The 20,215-nt window shown below is 49.9% G+C and overlaps 1 protein-coding gene across 1 annotated transcript in view; it reads right to left on the reverse strand.

Moving 5' to 3' along the window:
- RBM19 (RNA binding motif protein 19) overlaps positions 1–6,054 on the reverse strand; it is a 47,348-nt gene extending 41,294 nt beyond the window's left edge. Inside the window, exons 1-9 of the mRNA XM_042829154.1 lie at positions 5,923–6,054; positions 4,999–5,181; positions 4,162–4,293; positions 3,900–3,938; positions 3,106–3,322; positions 2,313–2,590; positions 1,747–1,839; positions 873–951; positions 82–153 (exon numbers count right to left, since the gene is read on the reverse strand). Coding sequence (XP_042685088.1) covers positions 82–153; positions 873–951; positions 1,747–1,839; positions 2,313–2,590; positions 3,106–3,322; positions 3,900–3,938; positions 4,162–4,293; positions 4,999–5,181; positions 5,923–5,958 — 1,129 coding nt within the window. The 5' untranslated portion in view covers positions 5,959–6,054. The remainder of the gene's footprint in view (positions 1–81; positions 154–872; positions 952–1,746; positions 1,840–2,312; positions 2,591–3,105; positions 3,323–3,899; positions 3,939–4,161; positions 4,294–4,998; positions 5,182–5,922) is intronic.
- Between the last annotated feature and the right edge of the window lie 14,161 nt (positions 6,055–20,215).

A 20,215-nucleotide genomic window follows, 5' to 3' on the forward strand; every position in this document is an offset into this window, starting at 1 on the left:
GAGATTCTTTCACAGGGAGCACTTTAACACCTGAGCACTCTGTCACTGACATCAGAACAAGAAGGAACAAACAGCACTTACCTATGTATTCTTTTTTCCGCTTCAAGGCCCTTTGCACTTCTGCCTCACCCTTCAAATCAACAAAGATATAACCTTGGAGGAAGAAAAGGTTCAGCTGAGCATCATGCAGGGAAACACAGTCACTAATGGGCTAATTAAGGGTGAATCAGGTTTTTAAAACATAGATTCCTACAGATAAGGCATTCAGCTCCCATTAAATTTTCAATCCAGAGTGAAAATGGCTGTGGCAGACTGGAAGGCTGCCTCTTAATAGCTCATTCTCTATGTATAAACTGAACAAGCCTGTCTTAACAGCTGAAGTAGGCTTTCCACAGGCACCTTCAAGAGCAAAGAAACGGTGCATCTGCTTCTAGGCTATGAAAGGAAAGCATATAACTAAGTTCCCTGCCAGCTCTAAGGACCTGCACCTTCTGATGGGTACTTCCAGTAGTCACAGCCAGTCAGGAGAGCACCTTGGCTAAAGGCAGATCTGCAGCAGCAGCTTTTCCCAGAGGAAGGGGCCTTTCCTTGGCGTCGTTGGGGAAGTTTAGGAAAACTTCAAAGACAAACCAAAGAAAAGGCTCCCGCTACTGTAATGCTGCTGCATTACCCTAAGGGAGTACAGCCAACATTACTCTGTCCACAGCATCCCATGGCTAGCAACTAGGGCAGGTGAGCTGCAAAGTCACAGAAAGGTCAGTAAGAAACGGGACACAAGCCAGTAATGTGGAACTACAGATGGAAAGAACAAAGGTGTGACTGAGAGGTCATCTGACTCACACAGCCAACCCTCTTCCACAAATACACATTACCTGTATTTTTCCCCTGGGCATTTTTTCCTATCCTGATTGCCACTGGCTTCAGAGGTGACAAGAATTCTCGAATCTTTTGCTGCAGGAAGAATAAGAATTGCTTAAATGAGCTGTTGGATACAGAAAGCTGTCATCAGACAACCTTTTCTGAAAGAAGTACCATAAAAACACCACGTGTAATACAGGTAGCTCACTCCAAAAGTAAAAGTATTTATTTCCATGAAATCTACAACAGATACAAAGAGTGTAATATTATCTGATAGAGGCAGTTCTCAGCCACAAAAAACTGTTTTTCAACATAGCCACTACCATTAGCTCTGTATTTTCACCAGCAGTGAACAGGGGCCTGGATGCTGCACTCATAAAAACCTGCACCTGAGGAGGTAACCCAGAGTCACTGTCACACTGAAACAAAGCACCCACCCCTCACTGTGCTCAACTCCACTGTTTGATCTCCATCAATGTTCAGCCAGCACTGATGGATGTAAACGAGTGAAATTTTTTTCACAAGGAGAAACTCAATTCCTCATCTTTGCTTCATATGCACTTCCATGTCAGATACCATTTTGTCAGTTCTCCTCTGCCACCATCTGTTGCACAGCAACAAAATGTAAAGGAATATTGGTGGGAAAGGCCAACTCCTACTGCCATACCAACATCCACTTCTGATGTCATGGGCCAACATTAAAAAAAAAAAAAACAAAAAAAACCACAATAGGAGGCATTACTTTTGGAGCAGTACCTGTACAAGTAAAAAAGCTTCCCCAGCTGCCCATGAAATCCTCAGCACAGTTCAACCAAGTGAAGACAGGGCCTCTGCAAAGACCTTGCTGAGTTACAAGCTGGGAATTCTCAGCTCGGGAGCTAAGCTTACCTCAGTGATATTCGAAGGGGCACCACGTAGTTTCACTGTGTGTGGTGTGCTTGCTTCTGCTGAACTGACTTGGTGCTTCTGCTGCACAGAAGACTGGAAAAAAAGAAGCTGACTGAGAAGTAGAAGTCATGACACAAACAGGTGATTTTGAATAGCAAGCAGGAGGCTGAAGAGTGGACGAGGAAAAACAATTCCATCAGCCTGGGCAGGAGGACTTCGATAAGGGTGCAAAGCCTGACGGGGATGGTCAAACGCAGATGCTAAAAACAAGCTCTGCAAAGCATTCCCTGCAGACATACGTAAGAAGAGAGAAAAGCCTATGAAAGGGGCACTAATACTACCCCTTAGAAAGTTCTGTTTTCCAGAAAAAGAAATTTAACTAGCATTGAGAGGAGATCTGACAAATCCATTTTTTAAATGGGTCCAACCCGGTAAGCCAAAAAAGCTGGTGCCTAGGGGTCTCCCAGACTTCAAGTTTTCAATTACATCCCTGGAGTAACCAACAAACACATACTATCCCATGAAGCTCCTGCCTTAAGCGTGACAAAAGTGTAATTCATTTCTACCTCTAGTGTGGATCCTTTTTTCTTCTTCTCTGCTGGTGTCTCTTGCTCTGCTTCTTGGGGTTTTGACTTCCTCCTTTTATCTGTGTGGGTGCCAATATTTTCTGTAATGCCTGAATCCTCCTCGTTCTTGCTTTCCTCTTCCTCTTCCTCACTATCTGTTTCTTCCTCTGTACTGGATGAAGAGCAGGAGGAGGAATCCCTCACTACTTTAGATTTCAGGTAATCCATATCTGAGAGGTCTTCTCTTGTAGCTGCCTTCTTCTCCTGTTGTTTCTTTGCTGTCAGAAAGGAGAGACCAAAGAAGTTTTATCTACAGATACTGCTGCTCTCCCCCCAGCCAAGTTAAAGCTGAGAACAGGCACAATCACTGTGACCTTCTACTCTACACTTTCCACCTACAAAGAAGTCTAGAAAACAGTAGAGCGATTTTAAACCAGCACTTCTACACTAACATGCCTGGATTCCTGCTTTCTTTCTTTTAAGCAACAATTCACGTATAATACAAATTGGAGAAGGCTGCCCTGCTCGTTTTCCTAGGCTTTGAATTAATGACCCAGGAGAAAGCACAAATGCCATCCCCTTAATACCAGAAAGAGTGTTTCCCAAATTTCTCCGTACTTGGGAAGGCATCTGCACTTCCACAGTGCACACAACAAGTTATGTGTTGGAGAAACTACCCTTCTGATTACACTCACTGTTTGTAAGCAGGACACTGAATCAAATTCCATCAGCATGTTTGCTCTCCCATTCACCAAGACAAAGCCAATCAAAGGATGATAGTCCATTTTAGTACCTCTGGTTTCCTCCTCATCTCTAAAGGATTCACTCCCATCCTTCTCCTCCTCACTCAGATCCTCAGACTCATCTGAATCAAAGTTCAGATAATCAGCCACTGGCTTTGATTCTTCCTTCTTGGGCTCCTCCACCAAAGTGTCATTAGCCCAAGTGGCCACCTGAGACCGTTTCTGGTGGACCACCAAGAATTCCTGGAATGTTTTATCTTCTTCCAGCTGTTGAAAAACAAACCAAGCAAAAGACAAAAACAAAAATGTGAAGACAAACAAAACTGAACTAGTGGCATGTTAAAATTCAAATAAACTCATTTCCAGTACCATAAAAAAGAACAATTCATAGAGAGCAGTCCATTGTACACTCACAAGGTGAGCACTTAGTCACTAACATCTTCTTAGTCTCTCAGCCCTACTCCTTCTTGTACTTAATGTTTAGAAAACACTTTAAAGAAAACAAGAAGATATTAAAGAAGGAAAAAAGCGTGCAAACTAAACATGTCACAACTTGCATGTGATACAACTGTTGAAAGATCTGTCCTGGATAGAGTGCTTATTCATGGAGAAGTATTTAATGATTAAAAAAAGATAAAAATTAATATATATACATACACACACACACACAGATCAGTCCTCAGTGTTCAGTGTTAAAACTGTGATTTGTTACAGTGGAATTGGACTGCAATGCAGTTCTTCAAATCACACATCTTGCTAAATTTGTAACAGTACAGAAAAGGGCTATTCATCTCTTAATACAAGTTATCAACAATGTAGGCATTGGAACTGAAACTCTACTCACCTCCTTAAAGTTTTCTGATGGATTTTTCTTCTTTTTATCCTAGGAAGAGAAGCCATTTTTAGAAAGCCTTATTAGAAGCAGAGCCAGTGATACTTCTCAGGTAACCTAACGATAGAGGTTAAATAGGTAAATTTCCTAAGGCAGAAAATGCCAGAATCAGGACTCCAACATCAGCTGTCCCCTTTTCCACACGCCAGGCTACTCTTCTCTCTGCCAAGTCACTGACACGTGTCAGATCTTCAAGGAAAAAAGCAAGACTTACTTTCTTTGTGCTTGCAGGAGCTGCAATTGTCACAGGTTTCTCAGGCTGTTTTTCCAAGGCAGGGACTTTCTGAGAGTGCTTACTCCATGCTTTGGGCTTTGAAGGGTCACCAAAAGACTTGCAAAACTCAACCTGAGAAGAAAAAAAATCAAGTTTTTAATCAAATTCACCTTCAGCAGTCTTGTTCTGAATCTGCAGGATGCATTTAAGCAAGAATCTTATAATCCAGACAGAACGGATGGTGTAGGTTAAGGATGTTCTTTCTAGAAGTATACAGCTTCATACTTACTCAAAATAGGAGTTTGTTATGCTCAATTACAGAGAATTAAATCAGCTCTCCTGCTTATCATGAATGAAAATTCCTGTCTAGTACACTAAGACGAATCACTTTAAATGAAAGAAAAAACAAGCTCAAGTTCAAAAGTTCAGATTATTACAGCTCAAAACCTGACATTTGCTCCAACCAATACTGAAATCACTGCTAGTGCACAGAAGACAGCCCATTTGTACCAAGTACCTGCCTGAAACAGCAGCAAGAAGTCTGGGCATCAGGCTTTGCTGTTTTCATAGAACTTTATCATAAGATGGCCTGAGTTGAAAAGGATCATCGAGTTTCAACCCCCCCCCTGATGTGGGCAGGGTTGCCAGCTGCTAGACCAGGCTGCCCAGAGCCACATCCAGCCTGGCCTTGGATGCCTCCAGGGATGGAGTTTTGCTGCAAAGGACTCAGTCTTCAGACTTTTCTGGCCCTTAGGTGTTCATCTGTAAGACCATCAAATCCCCCAGTGACTAAGTTTCTTAAGAATCAAAAGAAGGTATTTTTATATATCAACTCACAGTGACTCTGGAGGTGTCTATGAAACTTCTGTTGAAATGGCTCAGTGCTGCTTGAGCTTCATCTTCAGACTTGTAGCCAATGAAGCCAAATTTCCGGAATTTGCCATCCTTGGTGAATTTCAAGCAACAATCAGTCAGTGTGCCAAAGGCTGCAAACAGCTTCCGAAAGCGATCTTCCTTCATCTGGAGAAGGGAAGAAGAAAAGGAAGGCAGGTCACCAACATAACTATAGCAATCTTTTACAGTTAAGTCTAAAGCAAAACATTTACTAACACAGAGGACTTCTGAAGAAATCTCACTATGTTGTGGCAAAGCTGGTAAGAAATGCATGTCAGCTATGAAAGTTTGTCCTCTTCCTCGCAAATTCCTTACATGTATGCTTCTATGCCTACAAAACCTCCATAGCTAAAGGCTGCACCCGGGTGTTGGGATGCCCTCAGTGGAGCATCCAGTCCACCCACAAATAACTTTCAGTATCCCTAGTGGGGAGCAGAACCATTCACACCTCTCCTGCCTCCTTGGGAACACGGGAAAGATAGGGAGCCACAAACCGCCCCTCTCCTCCACCTCAGAAAGCTGCTGGATGTGCCCTGGGTGCAGAGGCATAGGCTGGAAGGCAGCTGCAGGGTTCCTTCTGACCCCACAGAACCCGAATCGTTTCTCATACAGAGCCCTCCACCCCCAGGGCAGCTCCTCTCTCCTCCATAAGGCCCCGGGGCACCTCCACAACTCATAACCAACAACGGCCATCTCTCGCGGAAAACACCCGCTCCCCCAGAACCTCCACCTGCTCTTCGCCCCTTCCCCAGGCCTCTCCGTGAGGCACCTCTCCTCTCCCGGCCCTTTCTCGTCCGAGCAGCTATCAGATTCATCTCTCTTTCTGGGCCCCGAACGCTGTCACACAAAGGTCGCAGGCAGACTCACCCCGTTGGGGAGGTTCTTCACGATGAGCCGAGACATGTCGGCTCTGAGAGCAGCCCGACAGAACACGGCACTAGGCCCAACCTGCCTCAGAGTCCTGCACGCCGCCCCTGGGCGCCGCCATCTTCCCGCTGCATCACGTGAGCACGGAGAGGCAGCGCGCAGGCGCGACGAGGCGGGGCCTGGCGGCGGGCCTTAGCAACGGGCCTTAGCAACCGGCCCTAGAAACGGGCCTTAGCAACGGGGTGGAACAGGGGAATGGCTCCTCTCGCTTCCAACCGCGCAGCCCCGCTCTGCCTCTTGCAGAGGGCTTCGTCTGCAGGAGGAGGCTCAATTCCTGCGCAACTCCAGCCCTGCCCGCAGGAAGAAGTGCGGGTGGTGGTGGTGGTGGTGCTGGGCTTGCTACTGGGCCCGGTGCTCTTCTGCTTCCCCATCCCCTGAACCCAGGCAGTGTATGGCAGAAGGGCCCTGTTGCATCCCACCAGGACTAGAGAGCAGGCGTGTAGCTGGAGAGCGCAACATAAACCCTGGTGAGCATGAAGGGAAACACCTGCATTTCCAGGGATGAAGAACTGGAGGGGTGGACAAGCTTAGTACACAGGAGAAAGGAGAGAGAGAGATGGATGTCTGGAGCAGGATGGCTGTCTGCTGCTCTGCTCTATGGGACAGCACGCACCACGAAGCCTTCCTCCTGTAGCCTGGGAGAAGATGTGCCTGCTCCTATCGCCCTGCTCCTCGCAGGGGTCGCACAAGATGGCAGCGCAGGGCCTGCTCCTCCTGCCCTCTGCTGCTGTCCTTGCCAGGCTGTCAGCCTGTCACTGGGACACAGGCTGGCACTGACAGGGCCCTACGTACCATCACTGTCACATCCAGACCATGCCCTTGTCACTCCTGTCCTTGCTCTTGTCCTTGCTGGGATGTCTGTCCCCTTCTATCCCTCCCCATCTTCTTCTCACCTGCTGCTTGTGGCCGCAGGCGGGTGCGGCTCCAGCACACTGTGTCCAGGACAGCTCTGTCCTTGTCCTCCTAAGCAGGCATTGCTGGGACAGAGCTGCCACCAGGCAGTGATCAGCTGATCTGTGCCATGCAGGACATCTCCTGCCCCAGCTTTACCTGGAGCTGCAGTTTCTCCCCACAGCTCCTCCTGTGATAGGGGTTGCTCTTTCCCAGCATCCTTCTGCTGTGTCTGTGCCCCCTCCAAAGGGGCTCAAGTCACAAAAAGCCAGCTCCAGGTGACACCAGGGACATGTCCTCCACATAGCTGAGCTCTGGGCTGCCTCAGTACCCATGGGGAAACATAGCTTTTGCCAGCACCACAGAAATGTACATTTTTGCTAACCCTCCTCCTTTAGCAATAACGTATTTTAGCTTCAATGAGGTGATCTAGCTACAGAAGCACAAGATTTAAAAACACTGACTTTGTAGTTAATTTCCTTTGCTCATTTTACCCCCAAGAATGCCTTTGGATTCAGTTTTTATGTTTGCAAGTGTGAGAACTAGAACAACTTTTTTTTTTGAAGGTTTTTTTGCTCTGGCAAAACCTGGAACTTCTGGGGCATCAGAAATAGGTATAAATAGGGGCCAAGCAAGCCCCAAGGCAGGCTTATTTCTGAAGGGAGGCTGCAGCCCCAGGCAGGTGGGAGGGAACCTGAGGCCCTAGCTTGAGAAGGCTCAAAGGAGGCTTTTGTAAAGCTGCTTGTAGTGCTTGAACATCTGTCCTGAAGGCCATCTTTAGCCCTTTTGCTGCTGACACATGGTGTGGGTAGGGAACAGGCTGGGTGTTGCATAGCACTGGGTGCAGGACAAACAGCTCAACCCCCAAACTGCACCAGAGCAGCCTCAGAAACAGACTGAATGCATCCTGTTTTTCATTCTCAAATGATCCCATGCTCATGCCTGGGGGGGTTGCATTCAGACAAATTCAAGAGGCTACCCAGTGGGCAACGCACCCAGCAAAAGTGATGTGCCATCAGCCTACAGCCTGGGTGTCCACAGATAGAGGAGCAGGGCTACTCTCTGGTCACTGCCAATAGCTCTGTGTAGGGCTGTCATGCTAGTGGCAGGGTGCAGGCACTGCCTGTCCCCTCACCCCTTTATCCAAGACCCCCTTGTGGCTGGCAGGAGGTGACGAGTGCTTTGTCCAAGCCCACCGCCAACAGCAGAAGATGCGGTCCTGCACAGCTCCAGCCGAGCTGTCACAATGTGTTTGGCAAACGGCTCATCAGCAGGACGGACAGGGAATTGCACAGCACCAAAGAGCAGGGGTCACCTTGCTGTAAAACACTGCTATGGGCTGCCTGCAGCCAAGAAGCTGAACTTTGGGAAGCAGGGCTGTAGGAGAGAAAGGAAGAAGCTGCTGCAGGTCCTGTCCATCCCTGGATACAAGAAGGGGTCAGATGCAAAGCCTACTACAGTTTTGGAGAGATGCTTCTTTTTGTCATGTAAGGGCACCAGAGGTTTGCCCCAGGTCACCTACAGCTTGCCCACCCTGCCTGCTGCCAGTCTTGCCTGAGAAGGACAAGCACAGCTGAAGGCAGCTCTTCATGCCTGTCTGAGCAGGGGCACTGCGTACGCAGCAAGTGCAGGGCAGGTGAGAGTTGCTGGAGCCGGGGTCACCCTCAATGGACCAACAGCAGTATGCTGTTAGGAATTCTAGGGTGCCTGACCCTGTTCAGGGGTGCTGAGCATGCCTGCAGCCCTGTAGGACAGCAGGTAATGGAGGCGCTCAGCTTCCCTGGCAGTATTCCACTCCCTCCCTTTTCTTCTAGATGTGGGTAATGAGCAAAATTCAGCCTCAGGGTGTTCCCACAGTGGGCTATGAGCTGGCTGAGGACCTTTTTCACCTAATTTAATTAATCCACAGGTACTAGCAAGGACGAAGATGAGCATGACCAAGCAACAGTCACCAGTTCGTTTTGCTGCAAAGACACTCTGTGCGTGCAGAGAACATTTCAGGAACAGCTTTGCTGGAAATGCTTCCCTAAGTTTGATTTTGCTGCAGTCAGCTCCAGACTGCAGGAGACTTTGATCTTTCGGAGCAGAGATGGCTGGAACCACCTCATACGAGCAAATTGATCCTACCTGATCCTAGAGGAAGGACATCAAGATCTTGGAAGTGTGGTGCCCGATGAATCCATCTCCCTCGTGCTGCACAAGAAGATGGAGCCCGTGGGAAGAGCAGAACATGCTGCCTTGCTGAAGGGCATCACCTAGAGTGGGTAAATCCTCTGCTACATGGAGAGGATGTTTTCCTGCTTGCTGATTAGTGCAGCATCATCATGGGCAGAATTCACTTTTCACCCAGACAAATTGCCACCTGGCCTGCAATTGTGTCCTGTGGTCCTGGTTTCTGTACTTCCTCTCTGCAACTTTGAAGCAGAATATGTCTTTCCAGAGTCTGAAAGCTAAATTGTAACAAGTAGACAGGAGAGGATGGATAAGGACAGGAGAGCTTGTACTGAGCTCAGGGGAGCCCCGGCACCAACCAGGATTGCCAAGGGGCAATCGGACATAGAGATTCAGACTTACAGGACTCCAGCAACATATCAACCAAGCAAAGGTCAACTTACGGTCCTCCAGAGAGATTGTAGGGGACCTTGGCATTGTGCAAACAAACTTCTTTAAGGCTAAGGGATCAGCTTTAAGGCTAAGATCGCTTGGCAGCACTCCTGAACCCACCAAGCCACGGGACATGTTGGCCGCGTCCTGCTGGCCATGCAGCTGCTCCTGATCCAAGCAACTACTGCCGTCTAGCAATGACAGCATTTCCTTCAGGTGGCAGATAAGGTCCAGCCCCCTTCCTGGAATGCCCCAAGCCAGACATCAGCGTCTCTCCTGACCCACGAAGGCTTACCAGCATCCTTCTGGTGGGTACATATGGGACACTCTATGAGGGGAAGGGTTCTGCCTGCTGCTGTCCCTTGCCTGCTCTCTCCTCCATCCATCACCATCTCCACCTCCTTCGGTTTACTTCGTGTTTCTGTACTTTCAGTTGTGTACAAAGGGGCTCAGGGGAGGGTCCAGGCAACAGCTGCCTTTGATCAGTGCAACATGTGGGAGATGGAGCACTTCAGGAATGCCAACTCCTGATCAAAGGTGGGAAGTCAGTGACAGCCTGGACCCTGCAAGAACCCATCCCTGCTAATCCCCAGCAGGGAGCTGGAGGTAGGACTAGCAACCCATACAGTCCATCTGCCTGCCCATCAGAATGGACAAGCTGATGTGTCAAAAGGGATGGGAGGCCAAGCTGGAGAGTGGCCTCCAAAATTCATTGTTGGCACCTGAACCCAACCATGCCTTTCGGCAGCAGAAATACTGCACACAGCTGGTTGCTCCAATGAAGAGGTGACACAGAGGGAAAATGTGACAGCAATGCCCCAACATGTCACCTATATAAAGATGAGGCTGGATTAAAAGGTGGCTTCTAGAGGAAGAGAAGAATTGATCATCCTTCTTGAGGGGTAAACGGAGGTCACTGGAGGAGAAGTTACAGCCAGCCTCCCTTTCAGAGAGGAAACCCCACAGTTGAGTGAGTCTGCATGCAGCCCCCCCAAGACATTCCCACCTCTCCTTCTGCGCCAGATGTTCTTATCTGCTGTCTGTTTCCCTGATAACCCCAGGCATGAAGCTGGGAAACCTTTCTGAATGGAGCAGGTTGGCCCAGCAAGGCAGAGTGTGAAGACCCACTGCCCACAGTGTTTGTCCCCTCCAATGGGAAGGACGCTTCTCCCAGCCTCAGCACCACCCAGCAAACAGCAAAAGAATCCCTTGATGCCCACAGCACCCTGCACCTTTCCCTGCCCCATCTCTATTTGCACATTTCTTGGACAAGACTCCTCTGTCATGTTGAAAAGGGAAGCTTTTAGAAAGAGCCGATAAGGGCAATTCCCCTGGGACCTCCCTGGGCAGGGTCATGGGTCGCTTCCTAGCAGTGCTTGTCCTGATAACGAGTCAGTGAAGGCTGTGGTTGTGGAGACAGCATTTATCAGTAAACCCTGGGAACATCAAGACATAAAGGTGTCTTCTCTTTTGCCAGACTGGGGAGGTGGAGCAGGGACAAGCCTTGGTGCAAGGATGGAGGTCTCGGGGTGTGGGAGCCAATGGGCCAGAACAGAGAAAAGCTGTGGGAGGGAACATGGGAGAGGAAGAACAGTGTGAATAGATGGGCAGTGCAAGGGATACATTTCCCACTTGCTTCTGGAGCGGTGATGCTCTGCACCATGATGGGGTTGCCATGGCAAGCAGGGAAATGAGTTGTGCCCAGAGCAGGATAGTCAGCCAGGGAGAGGTTGTACACAGGAGCCAAGCCCTGTACAAGTCCCGTCGCCCAAAGACTACCCACCAAACACCTGCCAGAATAGCCCAAAGGCCACAGAGTGCTTTTTCCCCCCAACTCCTCCATCCCATCCAGGCAAATCATAGCCAGACTCTGGGCACAGAGGGACGAATGATTCGGGAGAGCAGAGGAAGGAACAGCCCAGCACACTGCTGGAGAAAGGGAGAAAAGAGCATGGGGTGTGTGGCACAGCCTGTCACTGCTTGGGATGCTCTGGGTGACAGGCCACCACTGACACATCAGCACTGCTGACACACTGGCAGGCAGCATGGCAAGAGCAGGGCACAGTGAAGGATGGGGCCGCTCTGCTAGGACTTAACCCCCTCCTCAGCCTCTCCTCCACCGTACATATCTCGCAAACACCTTTCTCTATCAGAGACACTTAACAGGGCTAATATTGAAAGCACCTGCCTCCCTTGGCTGGGAGTCAAAGGCCCAAGTGCCGGATCCTATATTCACCCAGCACAATTATACCCGACCAAATGCCGCCTTGCACGAATATAGGGCACCCTCTCTGCTCACCTGCCCTAAACCGGAGCACAGTGCAATTAAAATAAGCAATGCCAGATGGTTTATTAGCAGCTACAGAGCTAAGGGCCAACACTTCACCTTCCAGCACGGAGATCTCCATAGCTGCTCCACTGCAGCTCCATTGCATCCCAGGGTCTTCCTCTCAGCCAATGCACAGCCCTCCTTAGCAGCACCTCCTTTGGGTCGGTGCACCAATAGCAAGCATTTCCATAGACTTGCAGCAGTCAGCCAACCTCATGAAAGCCAAAGTGCATCCAGTGCTCTCATGCTTATTTTTACAAGGAAATCTTGTAATTTCAGCTGTGGGTGAGCCCTGTATTCTCGGCCAGGGTGGTTCGATCAGCACTGCACCTCTTTGTGCTTTACAGGAGCAGGTAGGTCTCCTTCAGGACCAGGAGTTCCAGTCTTGGTGCAGCAGAACTTGGCCTGAAAACACACAAATCTGAAATGCTAAAGAAAGGAAAAGCCTCAGGAATACTGACAGAAGGTTTTCACACTAAATATAGAACCATTTAGGGGGCACTGCATGCTTGCCTCCCCAGCCCAACCCCTCTCTGACAGCTTGTGCCCTCTTGGGCTTTGCAGAGATGTCAAATCTCACATTTCTGCCATGGCTTTTATTCTTCCTCATGCCACACTTACCACTCACATTGTGTGCATCCCAACCACTCCTTGCAAACAAAAAGTTGGTTCAACTCTGTGATATAGAGCAAACCAGAAATCATCTCCCATGCCTTCCACCAGCTTGCAGTGAACAACTACAAGTCCTCCTTAGAGGGCTTTCCCAGGCCCCCACATCTGGGAGCAGTTTTGCATTCTCTGCACTTATTTGTCCATTTCTTTCACACCACAGAGGAACACTGGGAAATGATGCTGAACTGGACCAGGATGCTGCAGTCCTGCCCAGGAGAAGAACTGAGTGCTGGCCATTAGGTTTGCAAAGACCAGATTAAACTGCATTAGATCTCAATGCTCTGAAAATCCCTCTGCATTCCTAAGGGTGTGCATGCGCATCCCTGTGCTGCAGCATAATATCTGAGACAGTCACCCCACTCATAAAGGAGAGGACAGGATGGATCTTGCAGCACTAGCTCAGCCTCTAGTGCTGCAGTTCACTTCCCCAGGCTCCATCCAAACTGTTCCAGCACCAGCCCCAGGGTTTATGTACAGCACGGCCTTCCTGCCTGCTGGGAGCAGGATGTTGGTTCTCCTTGCAGTATAGCAAGTGGTTTGGCGATGGGAAAAAGCTGTTGCAGCCCTCATTGGCACTAGGGATCAGCAGACTGTGTAGAGCCCCACTCCATCCCCAGCTGCTAACACAAGGTAAGGAGCTCTGCATCAAGCCACAGGAGTGCAAAGCCTGCTTGAGCCCTGCACCATCCTGTGATGTACACCAGGTGGAACAGCATTACCAGTTTGGTGCAAGCAGCTCGATCCCAGCATGTTGCTCTGGGTGTGTCTCTGCAAGGAAGCACCAGTGAGACTGGGGTCCCCCCAGACAAACCCCCACCACAGCTGCAGGAAAGCCCTCTTCTCCCACAAGGACACCTCACGCCGTTTATTTTTCTGCTGGCAATGCTGGATGTTAGGAGCTGCCAGGCGAGGGGCTCTCCAAGCAAGGACTACAAAGAGGGCTGACACCTCTAATGAATTACAGTAATACCAGCTCGGGTGAACCCTGAAGTGCCTGTTTACACAGTCACTGACCTCCCTTCACCCACGCTCTGGTCCAAGTCCCCCCTCCCTGCCTTGATGGATCACAGCTGAATGCAGGCAGAGCCCAGTGTTTATCATCTCCCAGCTCGGGAAGGGAAGAAATAACAGTATTTCCTGGCACGTCGGCCACCACCAGCGATAAAATGCCCACCCAACACTCACTCTGGGAAACACCCTCTGTGAGGAATTCTTTTGCAAACCCACTGCTTGAGAGGAGGGCCCCATGCATGCTGCTTTTGCAGATGGACTTTCCTCATGGATGCTTTCTGCACCAAACCTTGTCCATAATGTCAGTTCCCAGCCAAGGGATCGTGCCTGGCCTGATGACTTCATGCTTCTGCCTGGGCTCGAACACAGCAGACCCCAGTCCATTATCTATCTTTACGCTTGCCCTGGTGGAGAACCACGAGAGCATCCATCCCGAGATCAGCCAGTTCCTAGGAAAACAGCAAGCTGAGATGTGGGGCTGAGACAACACATCCCAACTTCATCTTGTCCCAGCTCCAGCCATGCAAGCGAGAGATCTGCAGTTAGACAAGGTGGGGAAGCAGTTTGGTGGTTGCAAATGGCCAACAGAAAGGAAGGACAGGGGGATGCTTTGTCTCCCAGCTGCTCTCACGCCAGCCCTTACAGATCATTACAGCCATAGCATGAAGGGAAAGACTTTCATGTAGCCAAGCTTTCCTTCTTCGTTTACTCCGAGGGTAAAAACTTCAGTGCTGGCCCCCAGGGAAGGTGCTTCTCCATTTCTCTTCTCACCCCCCGACCTCCTCATTTTGTTGCAGAGTTATTTTTGGAAGTAAAAAGCTTTCTACTTTGCCCTTCTCTTGGCCCTCATCTTCCTGCCAGCCAAAGTGGCATTTTAAGCCTCCTGCCCACCCGACCAGAAAAATGGTGGCTGTGGCAGGGCAGAGTCAAACCTTTCCACCCACCGAGGAAGCCGGAGCCTTTTCGACCCATTAACCCACCAGCAGCTCAGCCACCCAGAGAGGGGCTCTCAGGGTTTGCTGTGGGTTGTATCTGACCTCACATGGATCCATGGGGAGGAGAGGAGAGTTGTGACCCCCAGGATGGGGATTCACCCTCATCTCCTCCCCTACAGTGCTCCAAAACCCATTTAACTAAAGTACTGTGGTATCTTACAGCTCCACCATACAGAAAATCCTAGCTGCACCTCAAGTCCTGTTTGCACTCAGAGCTAGATGAATTCAGGAGGTCTTATTCCAAAAAAGCTGTTGGGACTCAGAGACTTTGGGCCACTCTCAAAAAATGCACATTGCTAAGTTCACATTGGCCAAAGTTTTGAAACACCATCAGCAGGGAAGCAGCAGCACAAGATTTGCAGACTTGAGACTGAGCTGAATGAAAGGATGTCAGAGCTAGGGATCACCAGAAAGATGTGATGTCCCAGCACTCCTCGCCTGCTATGAGACCTGCTCTGCAGCTGGATGCACTGCCACACAGGGGTGTGCTGAGTGTTGCCATGGGCTGCTCCACAGCTGGGAGGAGGCAGGTCTCTTACATTTGCAGGGCTGGAATGGTGGCAGGAGAGTGTCTCCAATGACTATAATTTATGAAAACCAGCAAGAAGAGCTCAAGACAAATGCTGAGCTCACTCAGCATCCTCCTCCTTACACCAGCAAGCATTCGGCACCCAGGCAGGTGGGTAGGGAATGCATGCATGGAGTTAGTTCTGCCTCAGCTGCTGGTGGTGGGCAGCAGTCTGGGGACATCCGGAGTTCTCTCCAAAGCAGTGTTTTACATTGTCTGCTAGAGAGCCACCTTCTTCCTCAAGGTTTCCAGCCTGTTTTGAATCCAGCTTCCATGGCACCCTGCACCCTGCAGCCGTGAGCTTGGGTTTAACTACAGGTCCTTGTGGTTTCACTTGAGTTGGACAAAGCCTTACTGAAGAGCATCACTGACATAGGCACACCCTGCAAATCGTGGGTCTGGGAAAACCTCAGATACTGTGGTTTCTCCCTGCTCCAAGCAGCTCCTTCAGCTCTTCCCATTACCTCATCCTTACACCGTGCACAACATGTTTGAACGCCAGCCAGCAGGGAAACCTGGCAGCGATGCCCCGGCACGCTTGTCTGCGTCTCCAGGTGCTCTCCTCCGCAGGCTCTGGTCGGAGCCGAAAAGGCCGAGCAGCCTCTGCTATTGCAGCAGCATCGCTGCACAGCCCTGCCGAGGAGCCGCCACCACCAGATGTCACCCGCACCCTTCGCCCGAAGCCCCCCAGGGGGCCCCATAGGGCTGAGCGTGAAATGGGCTGAGGGCAACGTGTCCTGGGCCCCCAGCCTCTCTGGGGCACCTCAGCACCTCATCCTCCCGGAGCATCAAAGGACACCAGACCGCATCTCCAGCTGGGCATCCGTTCGTCTCCATGGAAACCCTCTGCCTGCAGCATCCCCGATGAGCAGTGCCAGGCCAGGCTTGGTGCAGGTGCTCTCTGTCTCAGCCCTGTGTTCCCCCTCATGGAGTCAGCGGATTGTTCTTAAAGTCTTCGTACATCCAGAGTCCTGCAGCCCTGACCGCAAAGGGCTGAAAGAAGCCAGTCTGAAAGCTGGAAGGATAAGCTCTCAGGCTCAGGGGCACAATAGCAGGTTTGTGCAGGGAGATGTTCAGCTGAAATAGCACAAAGTCTGAGTAGTATCACCCCGACTTTGGACAATATATCCTATTTTTGTAAGTAAATTGGAAAGTTCTGTAAGCTATGGATCCGTTGAGATATTCTGCTCTAACAGATGTTCTGAGGTTCTTGTTCAGATTAAGTGAAATAAAAGAAATAAAGTTTTAAAAGAAAAGATTTATCCAAGCCAGATAAATGTCAGGACTGGCTGGGAATACAGAGAGGCACGCAGTTTTGACTCATCGAGAAACTGATTTTTCTAAATCAATGTACAAGAGGGTCTGGAATGCCCACAGTATGCCTCTGTTGCCATGTCTGTATTTATTCCACCTACAAACATTGGTGAAAACTGTAAGCAGCATGAGCCCCAGCATTAGCACAAGCAAGCCTTAGGCATCATCTACAGTGGGCCATTTGCCACCCCATCCCTGTCAGGGAGCAGACAACTATCCAGAAGGTCAAACCTGGGCTGTCAACCTCTGTAACCATCCCATGAAATCCTGGAGAAGGACGACCTTCCCAGAAGGGCATCCCATAATCCGTAAGAGACAAGGCCCAGCACTAAAACCGTGCAGACCGGCAGCATTTTGTCCACTGCAGCAACAACCAACACTCTAGAAAAAAACAGCCCGGGTCTTTTTGTCCTTGACCTCCTCTGCAGCAGTACATTAGGCTCTCTGTGCAGGCGCTCTGCTGGAAGTGGGATGCTGCTGAGTTTATTACAGAAGCAGAGGGGTCGGATCAGAAGGTCCCCAGGGCTCGGTCCCCTGCCGCTGTTTAGCTCAGGTTGCGTTGTTTAATGGACTGGTTTACAAAAAGCAAGTCTGTTGTGAGCCCCCACAGTGTCTTATAAAAGTCAGCACCAACGCTAATCCCCCAGCCTGGCTCCACAAACGGGTTATTGCTCATAAAAGCCCTGCTCCATAGGGCGAGCCAGCGCTGCCCCCAGGTACGGGCAATAAAACCCCCGCCCTCCGTTCTCAAAGAATATTTGATATTTGCTGCTTTGGGTGTCCAGAAAGGAAGAAAATTACTGGCCCGTTACCCATTGCCCCTTGGCCCATTTTTCCATGTTTAAAACAATTGGCAGTGGGGTCAGCTTTAAACATTTGTTTTGCCTCAGATTATTTGCAACACCCCATAAACTTGGTGGCTTTTCACTCCCCCACTATGGGGATTTCTCCTATGTGTTTTTTCCATGCATCTCCAACATATGGGGCAATAAAAGCCAAGCTCATAGCTACTATCACAAAATATTCTGAGGGTAGGAAGGGGACCATGGAGAGAGGTGCAGGAGTTGGGTGGAAGTGACCTGACAGAGACCTGAAGGAAACTCCTATTTTATAGAGCAGGAAATCGCAGGCTCAGCTTGGGCTGTGCCATCTGCCTGAACTCTTCATCACTCCTCAGGGCTGGGTAGGCACCAGGAGGCATTCAGCAAAGGCAGAGCCAGAAAGGGTAGGGTTATCGGCTGAGAAAAGCACCCAAGGGCCACTCAAAGAATAAAAAGAATTCATCTGATTTGTTTGTTCCCTCTCTCCCCACAATTGCCAAAAAAGTTATAAGCAAGTGGCCACGATGCCCCATTCCCCAGGAGCATGCCCTGTGCCATCTGCCTGCAGACAGCTGTCCCTGTGCCCAAGCAACCCAGTCACCCCAAGACTCCGACAGGACTTACATTAAAGACAGGGAGAGAGGGCTGTGCAAAGCAGAGTGAGGTGGAACCAAGTGATGGAGAGTGGCAGAGGTAGGTTCACATCTTTCTGGCCTTCCTTTTGACACATTTTGGTTCACGAAATGGAAGAAAAACCAACACAGCTAGCTCACTGTACTTCTCTAGAACACAAATCACTCCAACAGTGCAGTTCCAGTGTTTCCCAGCTTCTGCGCAGTCCTAACTTGTTCTTTCAGTAATGTCATCTCAGTGAAGGTCTTTGGAGTGACTCTTACAGTGGTTCCCCAAGCAGCTCTGCAAGGGCTCTTAGGCAGAGAGCTCACTCCATCCACCCCAGTTCAGATGCATGCTCACAGGGAGCCTCTGCCCTGTCTCTCCCTTCCCCTCTGGCCCAGATTTTCAGCACAGAGCCTGGAGTAGCCCCAAACAGCTGGGGAGGTCCCTGCAGGCTCCATGCAAAAAGCACAGCTCTGCAGAGGTTCTGCGCCAACCACTGGCACAACCAATGAGTTCAGGAGCTGCAGACAGAAGTTTTCAGGCAAGATTTTTTGTACAATGAGAAGACAGTGTTTCTCTGCTTGCTTTCCTCCTTGCACTGGGAAGACACTGGGAAGAGGGTGGCAAAACGCCACCATTCTCCCAGGAAAACCCACACCTACCTGGAGCTTCCTTCTTTGGTAATGCTCCACACACATGCCCTGCAGGCAAGCAGCCCAAACCCAAGGTCCAAACAGACCTCGGAGCATAGCTGCATGTTTGGGAAGGCACAATGGACACGTCTGGACAGTAAGGAGAACACAGCTCCCTGTGCTCCACTCGCTGTGATGGCTGGAGCCGGGCGAGCAGAAGGCTGGAGTTTGTAACACGGTGTCCAGCTGTCATCACTGGCATTTGTCAAATGAAGTGACCACTCTCGGGACAGGTACTATTTCAAAAGTGGACATCACTTTTAAAAAGTGCTAATGTACAAGGCTGTCAGGTCCTGGCCTCAGGAGCAAGATTGCTCCTCTGATGTCTGGGGCAAGATAAGGCTGTGGCGCACTCGCACTGCAGGAGGGAACAGCCTGGGCTGTTCCTGCACATCACTCACAGCACACACCCGGTCCTGCAGCCATGCTGCACCCACAGCCTCCTGCCCAAAGCTGGAGCACAGAGCCATTCAAGTCATCCTCCCATTGCAATTCATGTACACCCCATCCCCCAACAAGCCACCTACAGTGTGGAGCTTATTTCTAGAGGGCACTCACTGCTGCTCCTAACCTCAAGAGCTCTACCCACCAAGCTCTCCTTCACCTGTGGCATTCCAGAGCTTTCCCCCAAGCCCACCCTGTTCCTGAGGCTGGCAGAGGGGCCAGTGCTCTACCAGGTGCCACCAGGTGCAGCAGGTGCGGGAGCAGAGCATTGCCCACAGCAGCTCTACATCAGCCCCCAGCTCACCTCCTTGAACACTAGAGGAGTTCTTTCACCCACTACTTCTACTGCAGGACCACCTGAAAACTGTTTATTCCAATTATTTTCTCCTTGTCGGTCTTGTTTTAAGGTAAAGGAGAAAAATAAAGATCCAAAAACCTGATCAGATCCAATTCTCCTTCTTGCTTTCTCTTCTGGAGACAGCGAAGCCCTCTCCTGAGCTTTGGACATTACCCACCTGGTTCTGCTCCAGGATTGTCCCGACTGGAACAGGAGCACTCTTCTTTAAGAGCTTTGAAACAGCTTCTGACAGAGTGACTCAGGGTAATCCTCTTGAGGACAGAGAAGGATTGACTGCTGCACCTTGGTCCCACAAATCACAGACTCGTAGAATGGCTTAGGTGGGAGGGGACCTAACAGATCACTGAGCTCCAACTCCCTTCCACAGGCAGGGCTCGACCACCATATCAGGCTGCCCAGAGCTTCATCCATGAAGGAGGGCCCTCCCTCTGCACACTGAACACCAGCAGCACTCAGGGCAGAAGCCTTTTCTCCCCAGAACAAGTCAAATAAGAGAACCGTGCTTTCCCACCCCATTCCCCAAACAAAATCAAATCTCCACGTACCTCACAGAAAACACACTCAGCAGTGCTTCTTGGAGTTAATTGGCATCCTGTTTTAACCACCAATTATTAGGTCGCTGAATAACATTAGCATAAGTAACACCGTTGGTTCGTATCAGCAAAACTGGTCAAGCTTTCTTCAAGCAAACAATCTGTAAAGTATCATGTTGCTCTTGAATAAGCTTTGCAATTATGGACCAATACCAACAGTTTGTTATGCTGACACCATTTGGATGATTTTTTCTATTTGTGGAAAACTGCAGCTTTTCCCCAAACTTTTTCCCAATCTGTACTAGCACACGATCAAGTATTGGCAAACCTGCCCACAGTGTGTATGTCATATGCAATAGATGTAACATCATAGAATCACTGAA

This window comes from Centrocercus urophasianus, unplaced genomic scaffold (genome assembly GCF_019232065.1).
Source record: "Centrocercus urophasianus isolate 14NV4802_14NV808 unplaced genomic scaffold, USGS_Curo_1.0 seq_30, whole genome shotgun sequence".
Lineage (NCBI taxonomy): Eukaryota > Metazoa > Chordata > Aves > Galliformes > Phasianidae > Centrocercus > Centrocercus urophasianus.